The sequence below is a fragment of the Denticeps clupeoides genome, chromosome 12 (assembly GCF_900700375.1).
Source record: "Denticeps clupeoides chromosome 12, fDenClu1.1, whole genome shotgun sequence".
Classification (NCBI taxonomy): domain Eukaryota; kingdom Metazoa; phylum Chordata; class Actinopteri; order Clupeiformes; family Denticipitidae; genus Denticeps; species Denticeps clupeoides.
In genome coordinates, this window is record NC_041718.1 from 13,710,676 (window position 1) to 13,735,345 (window position 24,670).

The following is a 24,670-nucleotide window of genomic DNA, read 5'->3' on the forward strand; positions in this document are numbered from 1 at the left end:
GACCAACATTGCCACCGGTCGCAGGTTATAGAATTACAAAGTGACGTGTTCTCTCTCTCTTCTGTATGACACCCCGTAAGTGAACAAAAACCCAAACAGACAGCGCAGACCCACGTCCAAACACTGCACATACAGCCACAACACTTCACTGTATACCTGTGTGGCAGCATTTTGGGGGCAGGAACAGGTGAAAGGTCAACGGTTTCAGCAGCAGCTTCAAAAACGGCGTTCTTGAACGCTGCTAAAAACAGGCCGGTGATTTACTGGCCGACTGTGTCTGGAGTGTACACAATCCCCGTCTTCTGCCAGTTGTTGCCACGGCATGACGCCGCCACACTATATCACTGCGGCAACCCGCATAACCCGGCCACAGCGTATAAATGAAAATGGGATTATCACTGGTCACGGCATGAGGGTCTTTTGAGCTCATGTTGTGTGGGGGCAACGTGTTGGGAACGTTTTTTTGTTTTTTAAAAAGCCCAATCTGCGGAAATCCCACAGGTGTCTTAGGTGTTGGAATATTCCACTGATATTCCTGCAGTAAAACGGTTTCACTGAAGTCAAACCAGTTGGGCTTGTGATCTGCATAACTAGAAATGTGCCAAACAGATTGCTTTTTTGCATAAAAAAAATCTTTTTATGTAGTTTTGCCACATTTTTATTTTTAATGGCATAAATGCTGAAGGTGGAAGTCAACATATTTATGTTTATGGATATTTCATAGAACTGGGATAAAACAGTGATGCACCCTGCAGAACTGTATTTCATTCTGCATATATATGGTCTAAATTGCATTTTTTAAAATTAATTAATTTAAGGAAATAAAGTGTCGAGTTGTGAGAATTTTACATTCTGTTACCGTGAATATGTGGTACAATTATATAGAATACTTTGACACATGTTCTTCAAAATGATTTATGGTAGGTCAACTACACAAAATACTTCATTGAGTGCCAGATTGATCAGATGATTTTGGCTGTCAAGATCATCTGAACAAGTTCAACTTTATTTGTCAGTGTCCTGATATGGACCTGGCCATTAAGTGCAGTCCAAACGTCCAAAACCTGCTTTTATTTGCATTTTGAGGGCTTACGCCTTCAAGATGAAAATGCTAAAATGATTCCACTTTTGTCTTTTGGGAGCACAACATCCCCATGGCATGATGTCATCACCTCTGTTCCTTTGGTCATTGTGGTCACCTTGAAGGTGCCGATGTGGTGGTGGTTCTTTCTTGGACAGGAAGTATCTTGACCAATGGTAATGATTTGACTCTGGACCAAAATATCAATTATGTTACATTTATCAGGTGATCAGAGTCCCCCTGCATTAAGTGTCTTGCTCAGGGACACAGGTGGGGATTGAACATGGATCTTCTGGTTCATAGGTGGCTCTGTTATCCACTAGGCTACTACCACTAATCAGCAGCTTCTGATCTGATGATCTTGGAATCTGGCTCCAAGAGATAGTCCATTCTATACACTAAAGTATTTGTCTTGTCATTCAAGCAAAATATTCTGCAATTATCCCTTGTTAGAATAATGTTCCATTATTAGTTTTGCTCATATGGCTTGTAATAAACTGTGTATAGGCAGCAGTTAGAAGACTGACACCCACGCCAGCTCCTTAAAAGCCTGTAATGGTTGATTTATGAACACTCACATGACCTAATGCTGAGAGCCCTTAACAGACCCCAGGGTATATATTCAAATCTTAATGTATCATTTGTTTATATATGGATTTTTATTTTTCCCATGAGCTGAAATTTAATGTTTAGACCATATTTATGCAGAAACATGGTCCTTAAATACCTGGTTTTCATCGTATTCAGTCGCAATGTTTGCATAACATCTTACAATAAAAGGGATTATTAAAGCTGTTTGTTTTAAATGTTCTTTGCTTTTTTCCTCAGACCACTCGCTCACTATATATGTACTGTGTTCTGTACTCTTATTAAGGTCCGATTAGTGTCCAATTTTGGCCGTCGCCCTGTCCCCTTCTTTTCAGTGCGTTGATTCTAGTGCGCTGAAGGTTGTTGCTCTGCACTATTTACACTTCAGCTTCCAAGAGAGACCAAGAGCTTTATGAACTTGGGCTGACTGCTGATTTGGTTTTAAGGTCGTGAATGAGATCATATAAATGCCAGTGCGTCGTGACCGTTTTAAATTGGTCTAACCCTTTTTAAAGTAGCTCGCATGGTTGATGTGCTACTTGCGAGATCTCACGAGGGACGGTTTATTCATCCATTTACAAACACAGACGTCTTGCAGCCTTCTCAGATGAACCCTGAATCTTGGCCTGTCGCAAACACCAGAGACCACGCCATGTGGACAGTAGCTTAATTAAAACCAATCAGTATCTTTTCAATTAGATTTAGCATCTTCTGAAGAGCTGACCACAGGTGGTGAGGGTGGGCAACCTCAGAGACCCATGAGGAAACTGAAGATTTTCTAGTCAGGGAGAACCAAAGAGATGAATTCTGACCTGGCCAAATGCTTTCAGTTGTTAAGGACACCAAGCAGCAACATCAATCCTGAGGGAAAGCAGGCAAAATAACCAAGGGCATCACAACCGCCCCGAACACAAACTCTTCTTTCGTGACTATCCTGGTAGCACTGGATCGTGGCAGAACCATCAGGCTAAAGTAGAACTTTTACTTGCCAGCAATGGGGACAAACACAATCATCTAAAACCATCTTTATTTAGAAAATAAATCATAACGGTGGTAGTAGCCTAGTGGGTAACACACTCACCTATGAACCAGAAGACCCAGGTTCAAATCCCACATACTACCCGCAAGACATTTAACCCTAAGTTGCTTCAGGGGGGGACTGTCCCTGTAACTACTGACTATAAGTCCCTCTGGATAATTTTGGGCAGTAGTGGCCTAGCGGTTGGCCTAGCCCCGTAATCAGGAGGTTGCCGTAATCACTGAGGTGCCACTGAGCAAAGCACCGCAGAGGACAAATTTCACTGTGTGCACCGTGTGCTGTGCTGCTGTGTATCACATGTGACAATCACTTAACTTTACACTTTACTTAAGGGTGTCTGATAAATGCTGTAAATGTAAAAGTCAAGGGTTGTTTTGGGCAGGAGGCAGCATACCTTTAAATGTGACATCTACAGAAGAAAGCTCGCTCCAGAATGCAATTCCTGCATGCGCCCCAATACATGTAAAGCCAAGGTGCTGATAGAATAAGACACAGTTAAGCATGGGGTGTTTTTACGAGAAGACAAAGGGAAATTACATCACATTGGAGAGTCAGAAAAATGCGCTTTTGGATGTGAGAAACAATGCATTCCTTGGTTTGAGTCCAGTGTCATTCTTCAGCCCGAGGTGCCAGACATAGCATTATTTCACAGCTGACATTACACAAAAAGTCTTTTTCAGCGATCTATCACTTCCACTGGCAACTCACCAGAACATACTGCCAACCCCCATCTGCCAGAGGAAAGGCTGGCGATGATTAATGACGCGTCCAATATGGACTTGGGAATTTTCGTTTGCACGAGCTTGTCATGCTCTTCCAGTGTCTCATCTGTCTGAAAACTATTTTAGAATGGCCATGTTGTCACACCAAGGTACCCATTCCGTATCAAAATGAATGGCAGAAAATGCCAGTCATGGCAGCCTGGCTATTTATACAGCCTGGTCTCTGTAAGCACTGATATGACATTCAGATGTACTGTTCAGATGAGGACATGGCTGGCATTGCCATCCTATAAAAAGATATGGAGACTGGTAATATTTCATTCCTTAATCATTTTTTTTTACAGGAACAGCCTATAGCTCCTTCACGAAGGAACATTTGTACTAATGTGCTACTTTTCTTGTTTTTATTTTAGACCTAGTGCACCATACATTATATCCACCGCTGAACCTCGTAAAAATGACACTGTTCCTGTACTCACTACGGCCAAAATAAAGATGTCCCAGAAAAGGAAAAGAAAGGGAGAACTTCACATGAACTGTGCTGTGGCTCATACAAACACTACGGCCTTCAATGATTTACATTGCTCTTAAAAGCTAAAAAATATGATTATAACCACTCCGTGGTATATGGCTTAAATACTTTACATTTTATTAATATTACATTTTGTAGTAGGGAAAAGTACCACAATGTTATTAGCATTACGTTGAGGTGTTAAGCAGGGTTTTTATTTTTGTCTCATAGAGAGTATCTCAATTATGCATATCAATATGCAGATGAATACATCACACACATCGTTTTCTCCTTTCCATATTATAAAAATGTAATAAGAACATATGGCATATCCATACTACTTACAGAAAGCAACACAGATGTTTCGAGTAGAATGTCAATAATAAATCCTCTTCCATAAATATCTTTACAAATCAAGAACTTAGCACATTTCACTGGGTTTAATTGCCGTTAGGTGCTCATTAATAGACAGTGTGCTGTATATAATAGAGAGAGTGGAGAAATGCTCAAAATACCTGCTTAAGTCTCTGCTGTTTCAGTTTGTGCTTGTTTAATGTTGACATTTTAACGTTCAAAAGCTGGCGGCCATTTAGAAATGTTCTAATTTTTTATGGTAACAAAAAGACATCTGATGGGTCAAAACAAAACTGGGAAATTTCTGTTAGAGAGGAACTTTATCAGCAACGGTTAGTCTGGAGTTCCAGTGGAATGCTGTGTTTGTTAACCCAAGTCTTCATTCATTATTAGAAAACCATCCTCAATGATCTTTGTAGAGCTGAAAACAGTTGCACTGATTTAAAAAGCAATAAAATCAGCTGAATTCACACAAGTACAGTATATAGTGCAGATGTGGGTTCACATTATTTCATTATTTCAAACTCTGTCAACGATCAAACCCTTTTCAAGGAAATACAAGGAAATTTCTAAAGGACACTAAACCTTTGATACATGTCAAATAAAAGTCATTGTGTCTCGGGCACTCTTATTTCTTTTTGTAGAAGGGGCTTGTAGTCACACTCCAAGCCTCTGAGTTAGACTCATATTATCAGTCAAGAGTCACAATGGCACACACCAGTTGTGCACTGTTCTTCCACACTCAGTAAAAGGTTCTCATGTTCACATAACTCTCCAGGCGTCATCTTTAATGTAAAGGATTCTGTGAGAGGTGCCTTCATTCAGTGCTTTGACTGAAGGAGTTCAACGAAAACCATAGTTGTGCCAATGCAGGCACTGGCTGTAGTCCAAGGGTTAATGGGAGGAACTACATATCCCACAATGCAGCATCCCAATTCGACATCCCAAGGCAAGACGAAATCAAGGATTCTGTTAGCAGCAAACGGTCATGTCAAGTCCAGCCAATCCGGTCGCTTGTGAGGTTTGCAGGTGTGGACGTCCACAGTCTCTTCACAGTCCTTGCACTCGACAGCACAGCACCATTTGAACTTGCATTCACACTTGGTGACCCGCTTGACTCGCATGGTGTCGTAACCTCGCCCACAACACATCACCTCACATCCGTCCATGCCTCTGGAGGACTTGTTGCACACTCGTCCCGCTGTCCCCAGAGAACCTACAACAAAGAGGGGTGAACTGGTTTCTGAAGCTTTTTTTGCAATTCCAGCAGGACCTATGAAGATTCAACAGGTCACCTGGATAGATATGATTCATCATCTACGCCACATACCTACATTATAGATTAATAAAGCAGATACATGATCTCAACCCACCGGCTGTTCTGTCCATGTGGCAGTAATCTGGGGAATGTTCCACATACACCAAATCGTTCTTAGGGTTTCCTTTCAAGTCCTTGTCAACCACCGTGAAGCCCGTGCCATCCTGGTTCATAGTGACCTCCACCGCAGTGTTGTATTTCTTCCTCAGGTAGTCCCCGGTCCGTCGGAAATCGGACATTGCCAGCCAACACGTCCTTAAGGCGCAGGATCCACTCACCCCGTGGCATTTGCACTCCAGCTTCATGAAACGTTTCACTGCCTGGAACAGAGATGTTGGTGAAAAAAGGTCATGGTACCCTGCACCACCCAACCCAGTGCCCCAGTACGGCGAAGTTGGGGCCCTGTCTCACCATTCTGCCACACCGGTTGTTGTGCAGGTTCATCAGCGCCCGAGCATCTTTGACCATCCTCTCCCTGGCGTCCACAAATTCCTTGGCGAATTTGATGCCGTAATTGATGTTGTCGCTGCAGCCTCCCCAGTCGAAGTCGCCGGTGCCATCGCTGGCGCGGCCCCTCTTGTGGGAGTCGCAGTTGCATATCCTCAGCTCCCCCTGGCTGCAGGACCTTGTTATGGCGTAGACCACTCCGGCTGAGGAGATGGCGTAGACAAAGGCCGCCTCGCGGCTGCCTGCATTTCACGCGTCGACATGACAGTTATTCACTTTCCAGCGTTCACAATACACATTCAATTTAATGAGTTGATAATTCATCACAATAATCCTGTTTGTGCCTTAATCTTCACGTTTCATTAGGCAGGTCATGCATACCTCTCGTACTTCATGCATTCGGGTTTTTAAATAGTACCTATTTTACCAGTGCATATTTGATCAGCTACATTGATCGGTTTTCACAAGGCATGCTGACGTACACAGGCCTGATACGCGCATTTAGCTAGTTCCCCTCTCATTCCAATAGTTTGAAAGCACATTTAATGTTATGAGTGAAAATATCAGCGAGCCTCTCACTTTATCTCTCCTTCAGCGCTTTATCTGCACATATGGTAGCCCTCTCGGTCATGTCACGGATATGTTTTCACTCGAGCCAAAAAAAGAGAAGATATCGAAGGTTATTAGGCCTGGCCCCTGTTTTCATTCCCTCCGTCCGCGCCAGGGTGATATGTCAGGGTGCGGGGCTTTTGTCAGTCAGCCAGAGTCATCTTCCCAAATATTTACATCTCCTATTACTGTTTATACATCGGCCATGTAGATCCCTCTATCCGCTACTCGTATTTGGAGAACATCGACTCTCTCAGAGTTCCCCCTTTTTCCTGGAACGTTCACTCGAGGCTCTCATCTGTTCCTTTCGTTTTTGACACCTTTCCTTAATAGTACTGCCTCCATATCTACAGCATTTGGGATTTTTTTATTCATTCTAAGCGCAATGAAACGGAATGCTTACTGCGTAGCATGACACGACCAAACACCGTATGGTCTCGGTCCATCGTGCTGCAGTTCCACCGGTGGTGCCGGAACTGGTGCTGGCACTCGCGGATCCATTCCTTGGCGCCCTCGCCCACGGACTGCATGAGGTCAGGATGCCGCTGGCACAGCTGCCGCTGCTTGTTCACCAGGCCTGGAATGTTGTCACATATCACCCGTGTTCCCAGCGCACCGATGTACCTGCCGAGGGGCCACGCCCAAATTAGTCTCACTCGCGCTCACGTTAGTCGCCAGCGGCTCTGCATGCAGCGTGCCTGGTGACCTCTGAACCAGCTGCACCGCAGTAGGCGCGGCGTGGCCTTGTCTCCGGCCGGATATCATTATCCGCTAAGTTGTAGCCCCAGACACAAAGGGGGAAGACTCGTTTCCACTCCCGTTATGGCCGCCCCTGTCCCATTCCCTCTGTATCTTCCCAGTAGGAGGAGGGGGGGGTTGTGTTTATTCTCCACACGGACACCGGCTGCGCCAGAGGACCCATCGGTTTTCAGCCTGTTTCAGCACGGTTGGGAAAGAGCACCGGTCATGCGCCAAAAATACTCGGAGTAAATGATTACGGCGATGACAACAATAATCCCCGCAGCTGTATAAATTACGATTATGGGGGTATTTATCATCCTTATTCAGGCAATTTATAACCCTCAGCTCGGGCTTTTGGAGGCTCGAGACCCACTTGGGCCATTATGTATCACCTTGTGTGGGTGCAAAGGAGCGATGTAGTTATTTCAACAGTTGCTATGCGCAACATATCTTCCATTCATAAATTTGCGCTCATTCTGAGGGCTTCGTGACTCGGCTGAGCAGCGCGACGTGTGATAAATGAATTGGACACACAGGGATATTATTATCATAGCTGCACAGACCCATGCAGTGGTCAGTGTTTATGTTCCGCGGGAGCCGATCGTGGATTTCTGGCTGGGACAGTGCCAGGCACCCTGTGTGTTAGCACTGCACGCTGAAGGGGAAACGTGGACTAATGTGAAGCCATGCTCCTCATGACAGCACATTTATTTTCGCTCGCTTTACTTTTTCTGCTTATGATAAGTCAAGGAAAACTGGCAGAGTGATAAAACTGTAATGGAACTCTCAACTATGTATACTGCATTTTATAAATGTAGAATAGCATATATGTGTAATACATAACAAAGACATCGCATGTATATTATTATACTATAACACTATTTATAAAGTATTCATACGGACACAGTAATGACCTAAAAATTCTAAATTAGGAGAAAAGCCACCTTTCCAATTTAAACTGGTAAAGCCATTGTTCAAGTTCCCATTTTTTTTACTGCATTACAGCTCAGCTGAAACACAATAGTATTCCAGGCTGGTAGGAAAACCGTGAAATATTCTCGCAGATGTTGCACTTTACCCAGGAGAAGATAGCATGGACCACATCCGAACGCTTTGCTGCCCGACCTGTCGGATCTGGCTAGACTCTTGGAGATCTGGATGCTTCACTCTGCATTCATCTTAATGAGCAAAACACTTTGGCCCAGAGCTGTAATTCATATACAGTGATCCGGTGGGCATTGGTGTTGGAGATGTCAATCCATCAAAGCCATCTCTAGCTGGTGCACACTATAAAATAAGCTAAATCTATCTATCTATCTATCTATCTATCTATCTATCTATCTATCTATCTATCTATCTATCTATCTATACACACACACACATATATATGGGTGGTAGTAGCCTAGTGGGTAACACACTCGCCTATGAACCAGAAGACCCAGGTTCAAACCCCACTTACTACCATTGTGTCCCTGAGCAAGACACTATTAACCCACACTTCAATGCTCCAGGGGGGGACTGTCCCTGTACCTACACACACTTCAATAACAGACATTATGATTTAAAACTATGTGTCATCACGTTTGACCAGACTTGATAAGCGTAAATGGATGCATCACAGTGAGCTGAGGTAATAGCTGATTTACGAGGTTCGATAACCTGCTTACCACCAGGAGGAATCCGCTCTCGGTGTGACCAGCAGCAGGGTTAGAATGACCGGCAAATATATCCTGGAGGCGGCGGCAGGTGCCGAACATCTCCTGCAGGTTGGAGGGGATTCCATGCCTGCTCCCGCTGTTCCAGCTCGTCTCGCCCTCCCGGGAAAAGCAAAGTATCCGTAAACTGACGTTCCCCTCGAAAATAGTTTTAGTGGCGACGCGTCACAGCGGAAATCCACAGTGGGCTCATTTTTTTTTACCCTCCGGACATCATGCGTGATAAAAGTCTTCCCAGAACGATTGCCTCTCCGAACGCAAATTCTCTCTCTCTCTGTGTGTGTGAGTGTCTCTCTACCACGTATCCCTTCCCTTCGGACTGGCGCACGGCGAGGTGCGGCACGTCACGGTAAAAGCGCGGAGGAGGTGGGGAGGCTCGTCTTTAATATTCATCCCCCCGCCGGGCGCCCATTGGACTGTCGCGTTTCGGAGACGCGCCCTGTCACCCTTGTCGTGTGACAAAATCTTCTAGCTCCTTTCCAAAATCCGCCGGTCGCCGTCCTCCACCGGACGGCCGCTTTGAAGCCAGAAAAGGGAACAACAATCGGGGACAGGATTACGCCGCCCCTATTTTTAGAGCAATGAATCCATTCAGTGTGAATATGGTGACCATAACTCATTTATTCTGGGAGGTGACATTGCCATTCGGCGCGAGCTCGCCGCTTATTACAAAGTAAGTGACAGCACCCGGGGACAACGAGGCCACAAAACAAGACGCGATCGTCTCAAGGAACCGAGTCCCAGCATGCTGAGGTCCAGAGAGCCATCGATTGTTATGACGGTACCGACGTTCATACGGCTGCACTCGAGGAATTTGTCCATTTTTGTGAGCCAGTGGCCTGAAATAAGAGCTACCCTGTAGGTTCCACATTGAACTATTTATCCATATTAGTAGTGGAAGTTTGACAGCAACAAAGTTTTAAATATATATATAAAAAAAAAAAAGTTGTGAAAAGTTCATTTATTTTAAATATATAGCACCATGTGGTTGAGAGCAATAGAAACATGGTTACCCGACAAAAATACATACACAAAGACAGGTACATGTAAATACCACAATGTGTGAAAATGATTCAAGATAAAATGCAGCTATTCTTGCAGGGTAGGAGACAATCTGTCCACTGGGGTTTGAGGCAGATGTTTTGGGGGGATGGCCGTGGCACCCGGACACTAGTGCTCATCCTCTGCACGACCTGCTCTCTCTTCGCTCTCGGCTCGGCCGTAGACTTTACGGCGATGCGCGTAGCAGACCGCCCTACAGGACGCTCGGGCCCCGCGGTCACGTCTCCAAACAGGTGATCGGCTGACAAGCTATGGAAACTTCCAGCTGTGGACTGTGAAGCCGTCACTGGCCTCCTATTCTAGGCCAACGTGGCTGGGACTAATTTCAGAACAAGTGACAGAGGCTGGAACAAAGATGGAGAACCGTCTGTTATGTCACAGTCGGGGAACCTTGAGAACCACGGGGTTCTTCAGGGCATCATAGGAATAAACATCCAGCTCTTAAAGGCAATCTCTGTTATTAAGTTATACTATTATGCAAAAGATGCAATAATTAGCAAATAATTATCAAACTGGAATGGTTTATGTTACATAATAAGGCCACAGTAGATTGGATTGGATGCGAAATCAAAGTTTTACTGTACATCTGGACTGACGTCATATATTCATGGAGGTCGGAAGACGAATTCCAGGCACTGCCGGTTTCACGCAGAAGCCCTGATTTGGTCTTCCGCTTAGCGACCATCACAGAGGAAGCGTCCTGACCTCCATCCCCGGCGCCCTCCTGGGCGGCTTTGCTGGAGGCCAGGCATGTTGCCCGTCGCTGCCCGGCCTCTGTGATTGCGAGCTGGAATGTTAATGAGGCGAGTCGGGCAGAGGAGACGACCCAGGCCCACAGAGGAGCACATTTGCTGACAAATCATCCGCTCAGTGCGTATGGCAACTCTCGATTTAACCACGCCGAACGGGAGGAATGTATGTCGAAACCGCTCCGCCAGTGCAGCCGTTTCACAACAGTCGGTGGCGGGCTGCTTGAGCCATGGTAGTCGGTGGTGCTGCCAAGCGCTGCATATTTCATGCATATTTGAGCTTTAATGGCCACACACGCTGGCATAGAGCATGGAATTATAGACTCTTCCTCACAGGAACACCCGCGAACGCCCCCACCGAAGCCTGGGGGTCATTTAGTGGGCTGGGATGGAGGGCTGAGTCAGTCTGTTGTCTCTGAGTCTCTGATTGTTCACACGCTGCCTCTCAAATCAGTCCTCCAACAAGCCAGGATCCAGAAATTATTACAAACAGGCAACATATGATGCCTGAAAGGTTCTCTTATTAAAGTTTTTTACAACAACAGGATCCCCTTATTTATTTCAGGCAAAGTAAAGTATATACTGCATTTAGCACAGTTTCTTGAATTATATATGGCATATGCAAATGCATCAACATCAGGACCTGTGTCCTGCCCTGGCTGAAATTCAGGGTTCGGCGGACCTGTTTGCTGGTGAATAAAAATCTTACAGTGACCCCTGGTGGACATAATGCCATAAATCTCTTCATTACAAAACACTCTACTTTCATCAAGGTACTTATTGTGAAGATGTGAACATGCAGCCTTTTAAGGTTTGATATACAGTGTATTCACTAAAAAGTGTAGGTGTATATGAATAAGCAAACATAGATCAATTTAAGTATAAAGAAAATTTGGTCAAAACTATAAATATATAACTTTGTAGATTGAAAAGAAATGTTAAAAGACATAAAACCGCCCATTTTCTTCTATTTACATTTCTAAGTACATTTACGCAACACGTAGGATGTGTAATGAGTTTAAATGCCATAAATTTACATTCCTTTTTTATACCCATAACATTCGTGAAAGATAAGCAATAAAATCTCAGGCTCTCTTAATCTCTTTTCAGCAACCACCAGATACGGTGCCATAAATACTATTTATGTTAGATTACATGTTCGAGGCACTTACAGTTTTTTGGTCTCACCTTATCTAACCGGAAGCATTACGTCTCTGCTATGTCAGCACGTAATCCCTCATATACATCAAAAAACGGGAATATGAGTCCAGATTATCATGAACACTGGCCAGCGTGTAATATCAGACGGGAATGTCGGTGTTTTGGGTGGTTATGACGTAAAGCGCTGAAGCCGGCACTAGCCGCTGGAGGACACCACCATGTCCAGCTCTTTGACGCTCTCCTGGTTGCTGGTAAGGCCACAGCTGGCTGACAGCTCGGGGAAATGGCTGGCTCTGGCGACGGGTGCGGGGGATGCCGGTGCCTGGCCCAGGCCGGGTTTCTTTGGGGGGATGGGGGGTGGGTTTCCCCTGTCGCTTCGTGGGACGGTGGGAGATCTGATCCCAGGGGACGGGGCACCCGAGACCCGTAGTGTGGAAGGGGAGTTGGGGGCCAGGCTGCGGTAGTCTGTGCCGAACGGGGAGCTGTTGGGAGAGGCCGGCGGCCTCCCCGGCGGCGGCTGCTGCACGGCGAAGCGAGACAGTGCCTGTGTGACGGCGCTGCGAGCCAAGTGTCGAGCTGGACTGGTCTCTGGGGAGGGCGTGGCACAGGGGGACAGGTCACATGGCGACTGAGGGGAGGTATTGCCCTGGGCCTCGGGGTCAAGGTGTCCCTGGAACTTGTGGCGAGCGGCATGGAAGCGCTGGTTGATGCCGGCCTGGTAGGAGGCCTGCAGGCTGGCTGAGTTCAGGTTGGCCAAACGCTTGGCAAGAATCGGCGAGGAAAATGGCGAGGCGGTGAGGGAGGAGGGGCCGGGGCTCCCAATGGCGAGGGTGTCAAAGCCATTCTCCCGAGTTTGGGGCTCCGAGGTCCACTCGTCCATCTCCGTCTGGCCGGAGCTGGGGGTCTCCTCCTCTCTGCCCTCTCCTCTTCTCCGCAGCGCGGCCAGATCCCCCCTCAGCCGCTCCAGCTCCCGCTGGAGCTCCCGGTTCTGCGCCTCCTGCTTCCTGAGCCGCGCGTGCAGCTGTTCGCGCTCCGTGTCAAATTCCGCCAGCTGCTCCTCCATGCGCGCCTCCGTTCGCAGGGCGCGCCTCTCCTCCGCCTCCAGCTCCGCCCGCAGGGCCTGCGTGGCCCCCCGCTCCCGCTCCAGGCGCCGGGCGGCCTCGGCGGCGCGCTGGGCCTCCTCCTGGACGCGGCCGCTGGCCCGCTTGCACTCCCTGCTCAACGTGGCGGAGAGCTGCTTGTGCTGAGCGCGCTCCTCCTCCAGCTGCTCCTGCAGGCACTTCTGCTCGCGCTCCCCGCGCCGGAGCTGACCCCGCTCGAACTCCAGCTGCGGCACACGGCACAATGCCATTCAATCACTCATCCACGCCATCAGCTGTGATCACCAAACAGTGATGTGATCATGCGGGAGGAGCAGTTCACACTTAACTCAGTGTTACTTTGATTTAAATGACTTACTTCAGAAAAAAAGTAAAAAAATATTGCAATAAGCTTTATGTTATTTCAGATGGATGATCCAGGTGAGGTACATGGTTGTATTTTATTGTGAGTATCGGGATCAGAGGTCATTTAAAAAGCAAGTGAAGGAAGCTGCTGGCCTCGGTTCGGTACTTTACCTGCTGAAGCAGCCGCTCTCTTTCCTTCTCCAGGATGCAGGTGACATCATCTCCCTCAGCAGTGTCCTCCGCATGCCTGCGTTTCTCCTCCTCCAGGTCGGCAATGACCTGACGCAGACACAGGGGGGCGACAAAGAGCCATGAGACCTTCACATTTACAGCATTTATCAGACGCCCTTATCGGAAGCGACTTACAGTCAGTAGTTACAGGGACAGTCCCCCTGGAGCAACATGGGGTTAAGTGTCTTGCTCAGGGACACAATGGTAGTAAGTGGGGTTTGAACCTGGCTCTTCTGGTTCATAGGCGAGTGTGTTACCCACTAGGCTACTACCACCGTTTTGATTTCTTTTCTATATAAAGACGCTAAACAGCTATGATGGCCAGTCATGAAGAGTGTCTACTGGTTGAAGAGAAGACCATAGGTATCAGTTTAAATTCTCTTTTTAATTCAGTATGCCCTTACCATATCATAACCAATTCCCAGAGGAAGTATAATGTCTTGTACATGGGTGCCCTGGGTGTCTCTTTTCATCAGTCAGAGATTATAATTGATTAGTCTGGATCTTAGTATATGTGGGCTTCCCAGGGAGTTCCCAACTTTTATCATCCAGAATTTAATCACCAAAGGTCAAAGGTCATAGTGAAAGTTCATTGCACACTATACCACCCATGAGGAACGTAACCAACCAAAGTGTTATACCAACTTTTGTTATAGTCGAGAATTACTAGGTCAAATTAATGGCCAAAAATACTTAATTTCAGTTCTTTAGTGTTTCTGTGGTTGACATTCTCACAGTGGAGGGAGGGTGGACATTACCCTGCGATGTCTGCTCTCTGCTGCAGCCAGCTGCGCCACCATCTTTTCCTGCAGACTCCGACAGTGGCCCACCACCAGCTTCAGCACTGTTAGTGGGTCTGGGCGAGCTGCCGTCTCCCCCACTGTCGACCCCAACCCTGGGCCCTTCAGCACGTCCCCATCACGCTGAAGAGCCAGGAAAGGGTCGCTCAGACTGTACTTCCCATAGCGTTCCCGAACATATATATCCCTGCGCTGGGCCTACCGAGAGAAAGATGGGAAAGGGAGGTTAAGAAATGAAACAAAATCATGTATCATTCATTTCTGTTTTATGTAGATATGTACATATTTCAAGTATGGTTGAAAAATGCAAACAGGATATTATTAAGATCAGAAGGGACAGGTGAGTTTGCAGAGTTAGGACAAAACAGGGCACAGCAGCGTTTGCTTCTGGAATATTTTCATGATAGGTATGACCATTTTTATGACATTTAAATTAGACACATAATATTCACACCTGACACAACCTGACACAGGAATAATAACGTTCCACAAGGGGGCGACATAAAATCTCTATGCCTCATATACCATTAGACACCAATTATGTTTAATCTATTTGTTTCCATGTCATATGGGAAAACTAATGTATACATACTATATTGTTTTTTTTTTTCTTTCGCTTTTGTTTGTTTGTTTGTTTTTTGTAATATAAGGAAGAGTTCCGTACTGACATGGCATCTGAGACCATCCAGGGTCCACACAGGATCCCAGTGAAATGACCATGACATGAGTTTGATTTGTAATATCATCTGCCTTCCTGTATTTGTAAGTAGCATCTGCACTTTTCCTCTTAGCAGCAGACTCCTTGATTGCAGCTGCAGCCCAAGAAGAAGGTTTTGATGTGTTGCTTTCCCCCTCTCTCCCCACACACACAATGTCTTCCTCACACCGCCCGTTAAACAGGAAGTTTGACTGCAGCGCACATACCCGTGCCAAGAGCAACATAAAGCCTTCTTCCAAAAGAAGTGGGGGTTACGGTAGAAGAAGAGAAGCAACAGATGGAGCCTGAATTCAGAGGGGACAGGAGCGGCACGAGGACCTGTATCAGGCGTCTTTCCTGAAAAGGAGGCGCAACGTCCACCAGACATTCGTTATAATGCTTTCAAAGTGAAGCAGTGAGATGACTCCCCATGGGACTAGAGTGGCTCCACTGTGAATGACAACTGAACAAAAAAAAAAAAAAAACTGAGCTTGAAAACCTATCTGATGAACAGTCTGCTTACACAACCTTTCATCCACCCATCCCTCTGCCCCTGGCTGAAGCCGACCTCGCTTTGTTATGTTATGTACGTCCCATCGGGTCCCAAAGAGCTCTGTAGTGTCCGATGGACAAAATCTTGCTTAAAATCTGTTTAAAACCACACCTACACCCCCTTTTTTCAGACATCGCACGTGAACCTGAAATGTCCACCAACACAGTGCAAGGCCAGGGGAACCACCTGTTCATTACCTCAGACGGGAAAAAAATCAAGAGTCAAGACCTTTTATTGTCACTGTACAGTTGCCTGGACAACAAAGTCCATGAAGGTGCAAGAAAAGTGACAAGTGTCAGTACAAGATACAAAAACCCAATACAAGAGACCAAGTGCAAAACAGTACAGGAGACATCGGGGGTGTATATACAAGGCAATTATAAATATAATAAAATATATTGTATATAGTATGTAAGGGTTATGGTTAGTGAGAATGTTAAGAGTTAGAACTCAACACAAGGCCAGACCTCAGCGTCCTTGGTATCCTGGGCCAGGCACAAAGGGAGTCTGTTTGACTTCCCACTCCTTCACTGGGTCCCCCTTGTTGGGTGTGCATGTGAAGAGGAAGTGGGAGTGAAGGGATAGTTGCCTGGTCGCGCATTCTTATCCCGATTTCATAAAATGCACACCTCGTTTCCCTGCAAACATCGCATTTGCTGATGCTCTTATCCAGAATAACTAATTACACAAATTTTTGTACAATTTTTTTTTACATTTTACATCTGCCTGTATTAAGTCAACTCAAACTGTTGAAAGAAGGCATGTGGCAATTATTTTTGTTAATTATTTTTATATTCTCATATAAAAAATGAGTTTTATTATTTTACCACGATGAATGAAGGTAGAGACTTGATAACTGACTAACAGGACCCGTTACTAACCTCAGGGAAACGCTCGCTTCCTTTGGAGTTAACAACACTGAATGCTAAATGAAATGACCTACCATGGTGGAATAGCTGGCATGCACTGTGACATGATTTGCAGGGCTTGTCACTGAGAAAACCTCGGCTAGCTGTAGAAGGAGTTGGCTTCTGTGGGCCCGGTGCATTCCTCTCTGCCAGACTCAATATCTTCTAATTCAAGCAGAAATCTGATGAGGCGTGATTGTGTGGGAGGGACTGAGACCCCGTCTATGTAACGGATCTGCTGCAAGCAGCACAAAGGGTCTGGACAAAAAGGGCATTCGGGCTCAAAGTTAAACATTCAGTAGCGTCTAAGAAAGCACGAGTCCCATGAGTCTAAAGCAACAGCAATGGCACCCGCCCAGTGATGTAGAAGTTTATCTTTGGTGTATATATTTGGTGTATTCTTTCTATAATGCAGCATTTGAAGTACCTTAAGAAGATGCCTAGCATTGTTTTTGGGGTTTTCTGACGCATTCATGACCCATTTATTGACCATTAAGGCTTGGTTCCCCCAACCTACTGAAACGCTGCTACCAGAACCAACTCTACAGCCACATCTGACCTTAAATGCTTAGGTTAGGTTAGACCAGGTTATTTGACAGCAAAGTCAGCCACACTAAGTCTGTTCAATTTGAACCATGAAAAAGCTTCAATTTGAAGCTTTTAAACCCACAACAGATGTAAGTCAGTCCATAAAAAACATCCCCAAAGCTTTTGGAGAAGCTTGGTAAAAGTCTAGCGGGTTACACACTCGCCTATGAATCACAAGACCCAGGTTCAAACCCCACTTACTACCATTGTGTCCCTGAGCAAGACACTTAACCATGAGTGTCTCCAGGGGAGGACGGTCCCTGTAACTACTGATTGTTAGTCACTCTGGATAAGGGCGTCTGATAAAAGTAAATGTAAAATGCAATAAGAACATGGAAACATGGCTGTCTGAAGCTCCCAGCCTACTGCCGATATTGTTTGGATTTACTGGAGACGTTCCAACCCCCCTGTTGTCAGGCTACTAATCCTCTGTACGTCATCCACAGCTCAGCGGTGTGTGTGTGTGCGTGTGTGTGTAGCGTTGTCATTGGCCCAGGTGAAATAAGAGCTCGGGGGGAGATTAGCCTCACACTCAGACAAGTAATGTCAGTGTTCAGGCCTAACATTCTTTTTCAGAGGATGCTCTTGGGGAAGGGGTTCCAGACAGCCTATAGTTAAAGAAGTGCCAGCAATTGTTTGGCTTTTATGATTTGTGAAAGTTAATTTTAATACATTTTTAATACATATTTGTATAACATGCTTTTGAATAAGAGCACAATATCTGCATCATATCAGCAACATCCACTCCATGCAGGAACATTATTAACAACAATCACATTGATATCTTTGAATTACATAATTCATATGGTCTTCGTCCATTATAAATAGTTACACAATAAAATGTGCCCAAAATTCACCAAAAAAAAAAAACAGACTGTACCAGTCCATACTTCATCTTACATGGAATATTGGTCATCAATCAAAGTCAAGGTGAAGTCATTGTGAAAAACTGCAGCACAGCACATGGTGACACAACAAAATGTGTCCTCTGCTTTTAACCATCACCCTTGGTGAGCAGTGGGCAGCCATGACAGGCGCCCGGGGAGCAGTGTGTGGGGACGGTGCCTCAGTGGCACCTTGGCGGCTCGGGATTCGAACCGGCAACCTTCTGATTACGGGGCCGCTTCCTTAACCGCTAGGCCACCACAGTCCCAAATCTGTATGAGAAATCTAAAAAAGTTCTGCTACACATTCTAAACCAAATCTGCCAGTGCAGAACTCGTGCAAAGTGGAAAAAAATCTACCATTACTGTGCCAGCATCTGAAGGTGGGTGTGAAATACAGCCGGAACCAGGAAATGCGTGTTTTTTAGGAACAACTTTGTCTGGTCGCACAGTTCTCTGTTCCAAAAAGAGAATGCATTCCCTCCCGAGGGCCTGCGTGGTCTGTCTCCGTGATTTGGTTTGTTTATCCATCAGGAAATGATCTCAAGCACACATTCTCTCTGACAAGAAGTCCCACTTCTCAAAACCAATTTCCTCTATGACTATCCCAGCTCAAAGAGCCTCAAAACTCCGTTTGAAGAACAAGAACCAAGGGCTTCTGGGAGGTTTGGGGGCGAGCGCTGCATTGGCGGCCACGCTAAACCGCCAACCGGATTGCGCAACCTTGTCGCCAGAGTGCTGACGCAAGTGCGCTTCCATTCAAAAAGGAACCACGATCCCAGATCGCCCGTGAGCGCTCGCCGCCGAGACACGTATGCAGCGGGGTGACACAATACCTACAGCACAATGGCTCCGTTCTTCTCGTTCTCACGATGCACGGTGTCCCACCATGAGCGAAAAGGCTTTGCCTGGACGCGTCAGATGTTCTCTCGTGAAGTCACGATGAACAAGGGACGTGACTCTCGCCTCGTCACCAAGCAACGGCAAAACACAAAGAGTCCTCATACAGTTGGGTTGACGAAATGGCGTGTGCCCTCGTAATGAAACGGAACACAAAAAGACACCTTGTGAACTTGATGACCACAAAAAGCAACAACATCTAGTCTCTTCCCTGAATACCTCTCCAGTTCTCCCACGCTCTGCGATTACAGTCTGGAGTATCTGCCGTGGCATGACAACGCTCCTATCCCTAAATCTCGGACCAGCGGGCCTTCCACCCCCCCCATGCGCCGCTTCGACGAACATGAAGTGAGGAGATAGCATCGGTACAGCAAATCACCAGCGTGCCGGGAGAACGGACCTCTGCTTGAGGAACCGCGGCCAGCATCGAAGTAAGATCGACAAGAGGAGGACTGCCGAGCAGTAAAGAAAGCAGGCAGCGGGACCCCCAGGAACCATGTCGCTTGCGGTGCGAGTTTGACCCTGGCCCTTCACAAAACCACAGGCGCTCCACAGAATACCGTAAAAGTGCATTTTGAGCAGGACCGTTCCACGTAAAGTAAGCAGAGGGCCCATTGTTGACATTCTCCACTTCTCCATGTAACATTCCTGGCCAGTTTGATACTAATGTGTGGGCAGCACCGATTCCTTTTAAACATTCCCCGTGAAAACACCGACGTGTCACAACACGCTGAGTTCCACTTACTCTTCTAACCACAGTTTTGGGAACCAAACCTGCAGTTCTGCATTCAAAGTGAATGACTCTAAAAACGGTGCAAAAATGTTAAAGAGGAACTCCGCAAACTGCAGAGTTGCATTCAGAGCCGAGCCGAAAACCATGGGTAGGTAGACGGGCCATGGGGAAAGCCTCGAATTGAATTTCTTTTTTTGTAAATGGCGAGTCTTACGTGCTTGATGCAGAAGGGAGTTAAAAACCACAAAGCTCTGCAGTTTAATACTTTTTTTTTTTTTTTTTGCTCCAGGTCCTCTTTGCATTGAGTCACTGCCCTGCCTGGCACACGGAACCGTCGTGAGCGGGAAGGCCAACTTCCTCTAGATGTCTGGGATGTGTGCCAGGTGCTGGTTGGAACGAACCATTTGAAAAAAAATCATTTCAACTGAGAGAAGAAGCACGGCTCCTAAGCGGTCAAGAAGCAGCAGCATTTTAAGTTCTCCAGCAGAAGAACGCTCAGATGCGTCTGCAGTACCACTCACGCCATTACTCCAGTAAGCTTAATGCGATTAACTTGCTCACTGCTTTCCCCCACGACGGAAGATAACGCCGGTTAACGTCCGAGCGGAGCGCGCCGCTGAAATATTCACCAGCCATCTGCTTCTCATCCAGCGGTGCAGCTCTAATTTCTCCCCTGAGGAACCATGTCACCATCCTCGGCTAGAAAACCACTTCTCCACCCTACTGCCCACACGAAGCCCTAAAGGGCGACGGAGTCATGGTGCACCTGCGCTGCATAACAGCCCTCCATATGTCCCACACAGAACCACAATTTGCAGACACGCTGGCATGAAAGAACGAATTTGAAAGAGCTCTGCTAATTTCAGCTTAGCATTACAAGGTAGCTTAAGCCAAGACGAGCAAGACGGGCGCCTGATTGCAGCCTAACACCGGAGAAGGACGCCTTAAGGTGGACTATTTGTAACCTAATGGTTGGAGTGCAGGGTCCCAATACACGCCAGAGGCTTCAGGTGAGAAGTTAAATCAGGAAGTGAAAGCGATTCTCATTGTCAAACACAACGAAATGTGTCACCCTTGGTGAGCAGTGGGCAGCCGTGACAGGCGCCCGGGGAGCAGTGTGTGGGGACGGTGCTTTGCACCTCAGTGGCACATTGGCAAAAAGCCTGATGGCTCCATCTTAGTCTCCATAAGTGCCACAGAGTAGGCATATTTATTGATTTTGTTGGTATATTTATTGCCCGGATGGCCCGTTTACCCAGATGACCTGTCAAATTACCAGTTTAACATTAAAGGTTCAGAATCCGATGAGTAGAACCCCCCTGAGCAAGGCACTTAACTCTAAACGTAAAAATAGGGCCCCACGTGAAGAGCTAATAGGCTTCCTGACTAGTTGCTATTTAAAGGAGCAGCTCAGTGCTCCTTCCCTAGACAAAGACTTGTTGATGGCTTGGTCATGTGGACACTCACCCTCAGCGCCTCGATGACCAGGTCCCTCGCCTCCAGCTCCCCCTCCAACATACTGAAGAGCATCAGAAGCTCGGCCTTGCTCAGCTTCTCCACGCTCATCCGAGACTCCTGGGGTCCGACAGTGAGGAAAAAAAAGACGTCATTCTGTTCTCCTCACAAAGTCTTCTAAAGATGAACAATGCTTCATTTAAATAGGAAAATATGAATTAAGAACGTAGGTCATTTGCTACTGAATAACACTGCAATAAAATGTGCAAAATATGGCCTTTTAAATATTGTTTTTGTCCATTGGCCAGGCCAAGTTTCAAATACAAGAATACACAGATTTCAGTTTTTGGCCCAGCACCCCTATACCCCATCACCATCTGAGGAAAAAATTGTCCACAACTCCAGAACCTGTGGAGAACCTGTGAAGAACCTCATTGAGAATGACGCTAAAGTTTAGGGCTGACCCATCCCCCCCACTGTACGCTACATTAAAATAAATACGGAGATGTTCAAATTCTAAAGTCCTTTGGAAAAAAGAAAGTAACGTCAGTATCAAAGGGCCCATTAGACAGCTATGCCTTGGAATGTTCCCCTCAATTATTACTCAGGGCTCTTCACAGAGCGAGGTTTTATGGAGCTGCACGGCAGAAATGCTCGAACTATTCTGTGGTTGCTTTGTAGTCCACATGCTTCCCCTTTTTTTCGGCGACCGACATTCATTCGACGTCCAGTGTTTTAAACTTACATGCGTACAGGGGGCACCCCTAAAAAACAGCAGGTTCCGTTACACTTCTTCACGAAAGAGGCAGAATTCCTGCATTGGGCAGCTTCGATGCAAATGTCATACGTTTCTGGGTTGGTTTTTACAGACTGGGGGGTTACGAAGACGGATACATCATGCATTTCTCATAACATGCAGAAGTGTAATTTTCCATGTGTGAGTTTTTAGAAGCCTTGATTGAGCATTTCAGCTCAGAGTCAAAGTGCTTTAAGGTAACCGGCGCCCTAAAACCACATTGAGAACCCCCCCCCCCCCCCCCTCTACAATATCTACTGCACAGCGGAAGCCCAGTTACGCGCTGCCCCGCCTGGTTAACCTCGGTCGCCAGCAGACGACGACGCTGGGCCGGCCGATCCACCTGGCACGTCTCCACCGTCCCAAACTGTCCTCTCTCGCAGCCAGCGGTGCGGTCAGCCAAACTTTCCACTCCGCCAAGAGCGCACTCGGGGTGTTGCATAACGCCTCGGGCCCCGACGTTCCAGCTACTGTACCGTAACGTCAGCGCTGTACAGTCGCGCACGGCGGCCAGCCCTGTGTAAAACGTCAAAACGAGGGAGGCGGCGAGAGGCGCCGCAAAAGCCCCCTTGAGTGATAGTGTATAGTTTTTTGGTTTTTTTACCAAGAGTTTTACGGGATTAGCGGTTTAAAGTGCTAATTAACACTGTGCCTCCTCGCCTCAGTTGTGGTTTACGGCGCGGCTAATTTCACAGCCACTTTCTACAGAGCCAACAGGCTGGGACGCTGCAGCACTGTACATTTTGGACCTCCCGTGCATATTTCTACATGCTATTACGTGTAAAAATGTCAATTGTTGTTCGAACGAGCCTTTTGACTCGTTGCGGGGGCTGATCGATATTGATGGAATAAATTTAGATTAGATTCTCGGATAAATCCAGGTTCTCAGAAAATGTGTCCAACACAGTTTGTAAGCGTTTCACTGTCCCTACTTCACCCAAACAGATGTCCAGAGCTAATGAATTAAATCCAGAGCTTTAACCAGGGAGCACCAAAGTATCCTTTACTCAAAATGTGCTCCTTTTACCACAGGTTCTTACTACACATAGACACATATAGAAAAAGAGTATATGAATGCTTATAACAAGCATTCATATGCATACACACACACATATATATACACACACATAGAGAGAGGCAGAGAGAGAGATAAACAAAGAACTATTTTGTACTGCAATCCCCTTATTATGTGGTAAATATATAAAAAAGTGACATTTGACTTAATAAAAAAACGATCAACTGTAATATTCATACTTCATAGATAATATTCACATTTCTTATGTATAACTGCAACTGTAACTGCAGGGAATTGTTCGAGGGAGCCTGAAAATCCAACTTTATCAGATATGTCTAGTGCTGCTTATTGCTTTGAAATAGAAGCCCTGGTTTAATATAACTATCTGCAACAGTCAAATCGAATACCAATGGAAGTATTACTCTTCTCTTTTTCTTCTTCATGCGATTCAAAACAGTCCACCTAGTTGCACAGATGCCAAGCAATAAGTACAAAAAAAAAAAGCAAAACAGCAGTCAACGTACCGAAGTAGGTGCCATCTCGGGTTAATTCAACTCCAACATCAACAACGTAAATCTGGAGTACAAAGTATGAGTCTCAAAAACCAGGCAGGACTTTACCGTAAGCCTGGGGGAGAAAAATGGACACATTGTCTGACAACACGGCCGTCCAATCGGATCTCCGAATCTGTTGAATTGGCCAATGAGAGGCCAGCGTCGGCGCTGGGGGGCGGGACCAGGCTGTCGCATGGGTCCACTGGATGGTTTCTTTGTGTAGATACTTTCATCCGCTCCCGCCGTGTTCTTCCATAAGGTCTAATGCATGATTTGTCGCACGGAAAGATTTACGATACAAAAGATTAATGAAGGACTGGCGGTCAAAGACTTCTTTGTTAGGGAACGACACGCGAAGAATATTGCATTACTTTTTTTTTATCCGTTTAAAAGCGCTGAAACGCCGTGTAACTGTACAATACACGTTCGTTTCTTTATTGTGTTGATGGTTAAACGCGCGAAATTCCTGTTGTGCGTCTGATTCGCCGTGATTTTTCTTTTTTTGTTTTGTTTTTTCTTGTGTGTGTGTGTGTGTGTGTGTGTGTGTGTGTGTGACAGCGCGCCACCGTGCGGACAAAACCAACTTGCGACTTTTTGAGAAGTTTTGAGTTCGCCATTTTCACACTGATGAACGTGCTAAAAACAGAGATTGGTCGTTTTCCATTTGCTGCATAGTTGATCAGTGATGGTTAATGTTACGCCGACATAGGTTTATGGATTAATCTGTAATTGTAATAGATGATCATTTTAAAATCTTGACAAAAATGCATGGAACTGAAATGCATGGAAATTGCAGAATTTGCACATGCACTTGACTGTAGAACTAAATAAGATTACTGGAGGGATGAAGTGATATTCTATCCTTAAGCAATATTCTATCCTTAAGCAATTCAGGCAGCAGATGTTCATGTGACATGTTAAACCATGAAAAGTATTTATGTATTACAATGTAAATGTGTTACAGTAGGTTCTAATGTCAAGATAATACAATAATAATACAATAAACACAACTGG

The 24,670-nt window shown here is 46.0% G+C and overlaps 2 protein-coding genes across 2 annotated transcripts; both read right to left on the bottom strand.

Moving 5' to 3' along the window:
* Positions 1–4,134: 4,134 nt before the first annotated feature.
* Positions 4,135–10,029, bottom strand: wnt2ba (wingless-type MMTV integration site family, member 2Ba). The gene is made up of 5 exons (XM_028997775.1): positions 9,078–10,029; positions 7,073–7,293; positions 6,025–6,302; positions 5,669–5,933; positions 4,135–5,511 (listed from the first exon to the last, which is right to left on the bottom strand). The coding sequence occupies exons 1-5, from the start codon at positions 9,191–9,193 to the stop codon at positions 5,282–5,284; spliced, it is 1,110 nt and encodes a 369-aa protein (XP_028853608.1). The 5' UTR covers positions 9,194–10,029; the 3' UTR covers positions 4,135–5,281.
* Positions 10,030–11,663: 1,634 nt separating this feature from the next.
* Positions 11,664–23,736, bottom strand: cttnbp2nla (CTTNBP2 N-terminal like a). The gene is made up of 5 exons (XM_028997774.1): positions 23,627–23,736; positions 21,304–21,411; positions 14,532–14,771; positions 13,714–13,821; positions 11,664–13,424 (listed from the first exon to the last, which is right to left on the bottom strand). The coding sequence occupies exons 1-5, from the start codon at positions 23,639–23,641 to the stop codon at positions 12,294–12,296; spliced, it is 1,602 nt and encodes a 533-aa protein (XP_028853607.1). The 5' UTR covers positions 23,642–23,736; the 3' UTR covers positions 11,664–12,293.
* Between the last annotated feature and the right edge of the window lie 934 nt (positions 23,737–24,670).

Bases quoted from the DNA above. Each gene is read 5' to 3' on its own strand.
- wnt2ba (XM_028997775.1), bottom strand. From the start codon at position 9,193: ATGGAATCCCCTCCAACCTGCAGGAGATGTTCGGCACCTGCCGCCGCC. The intron at 6,303-7,072 runs GTAAGCATTCCG...CGTGAAATGCAG, and splicing joins TGGTCGTGTCATGCTACGCA to GCAGCCGCGAGGCGGCCTTT. The intron at 5,934-6,024 runs GTGAGACAGGGC...TCTCTGTTCCAG, and splicing joins ACAACCGGTGTGGCAGAATG to GCAGTGAAACGTTTCATGAA.
- cttnbp2nla (XM_028997774.1), bottom strand. The intron at 14,772-21,303 runs GTGAGTGTCCAC...TTCTCTCGGTAG, and splicing joins TGGTCATCGAGGCGCTGAGG to GCCCAGCGCAGGGATATATA. The intron at 13,425-13,713 runs GTAAAGTACCGA...CGTGTGCCGCAG, and splicing joins GAGAGCGGCTGCTTCAGCAG to CTGGAGTTCGAGCGGGGTCA.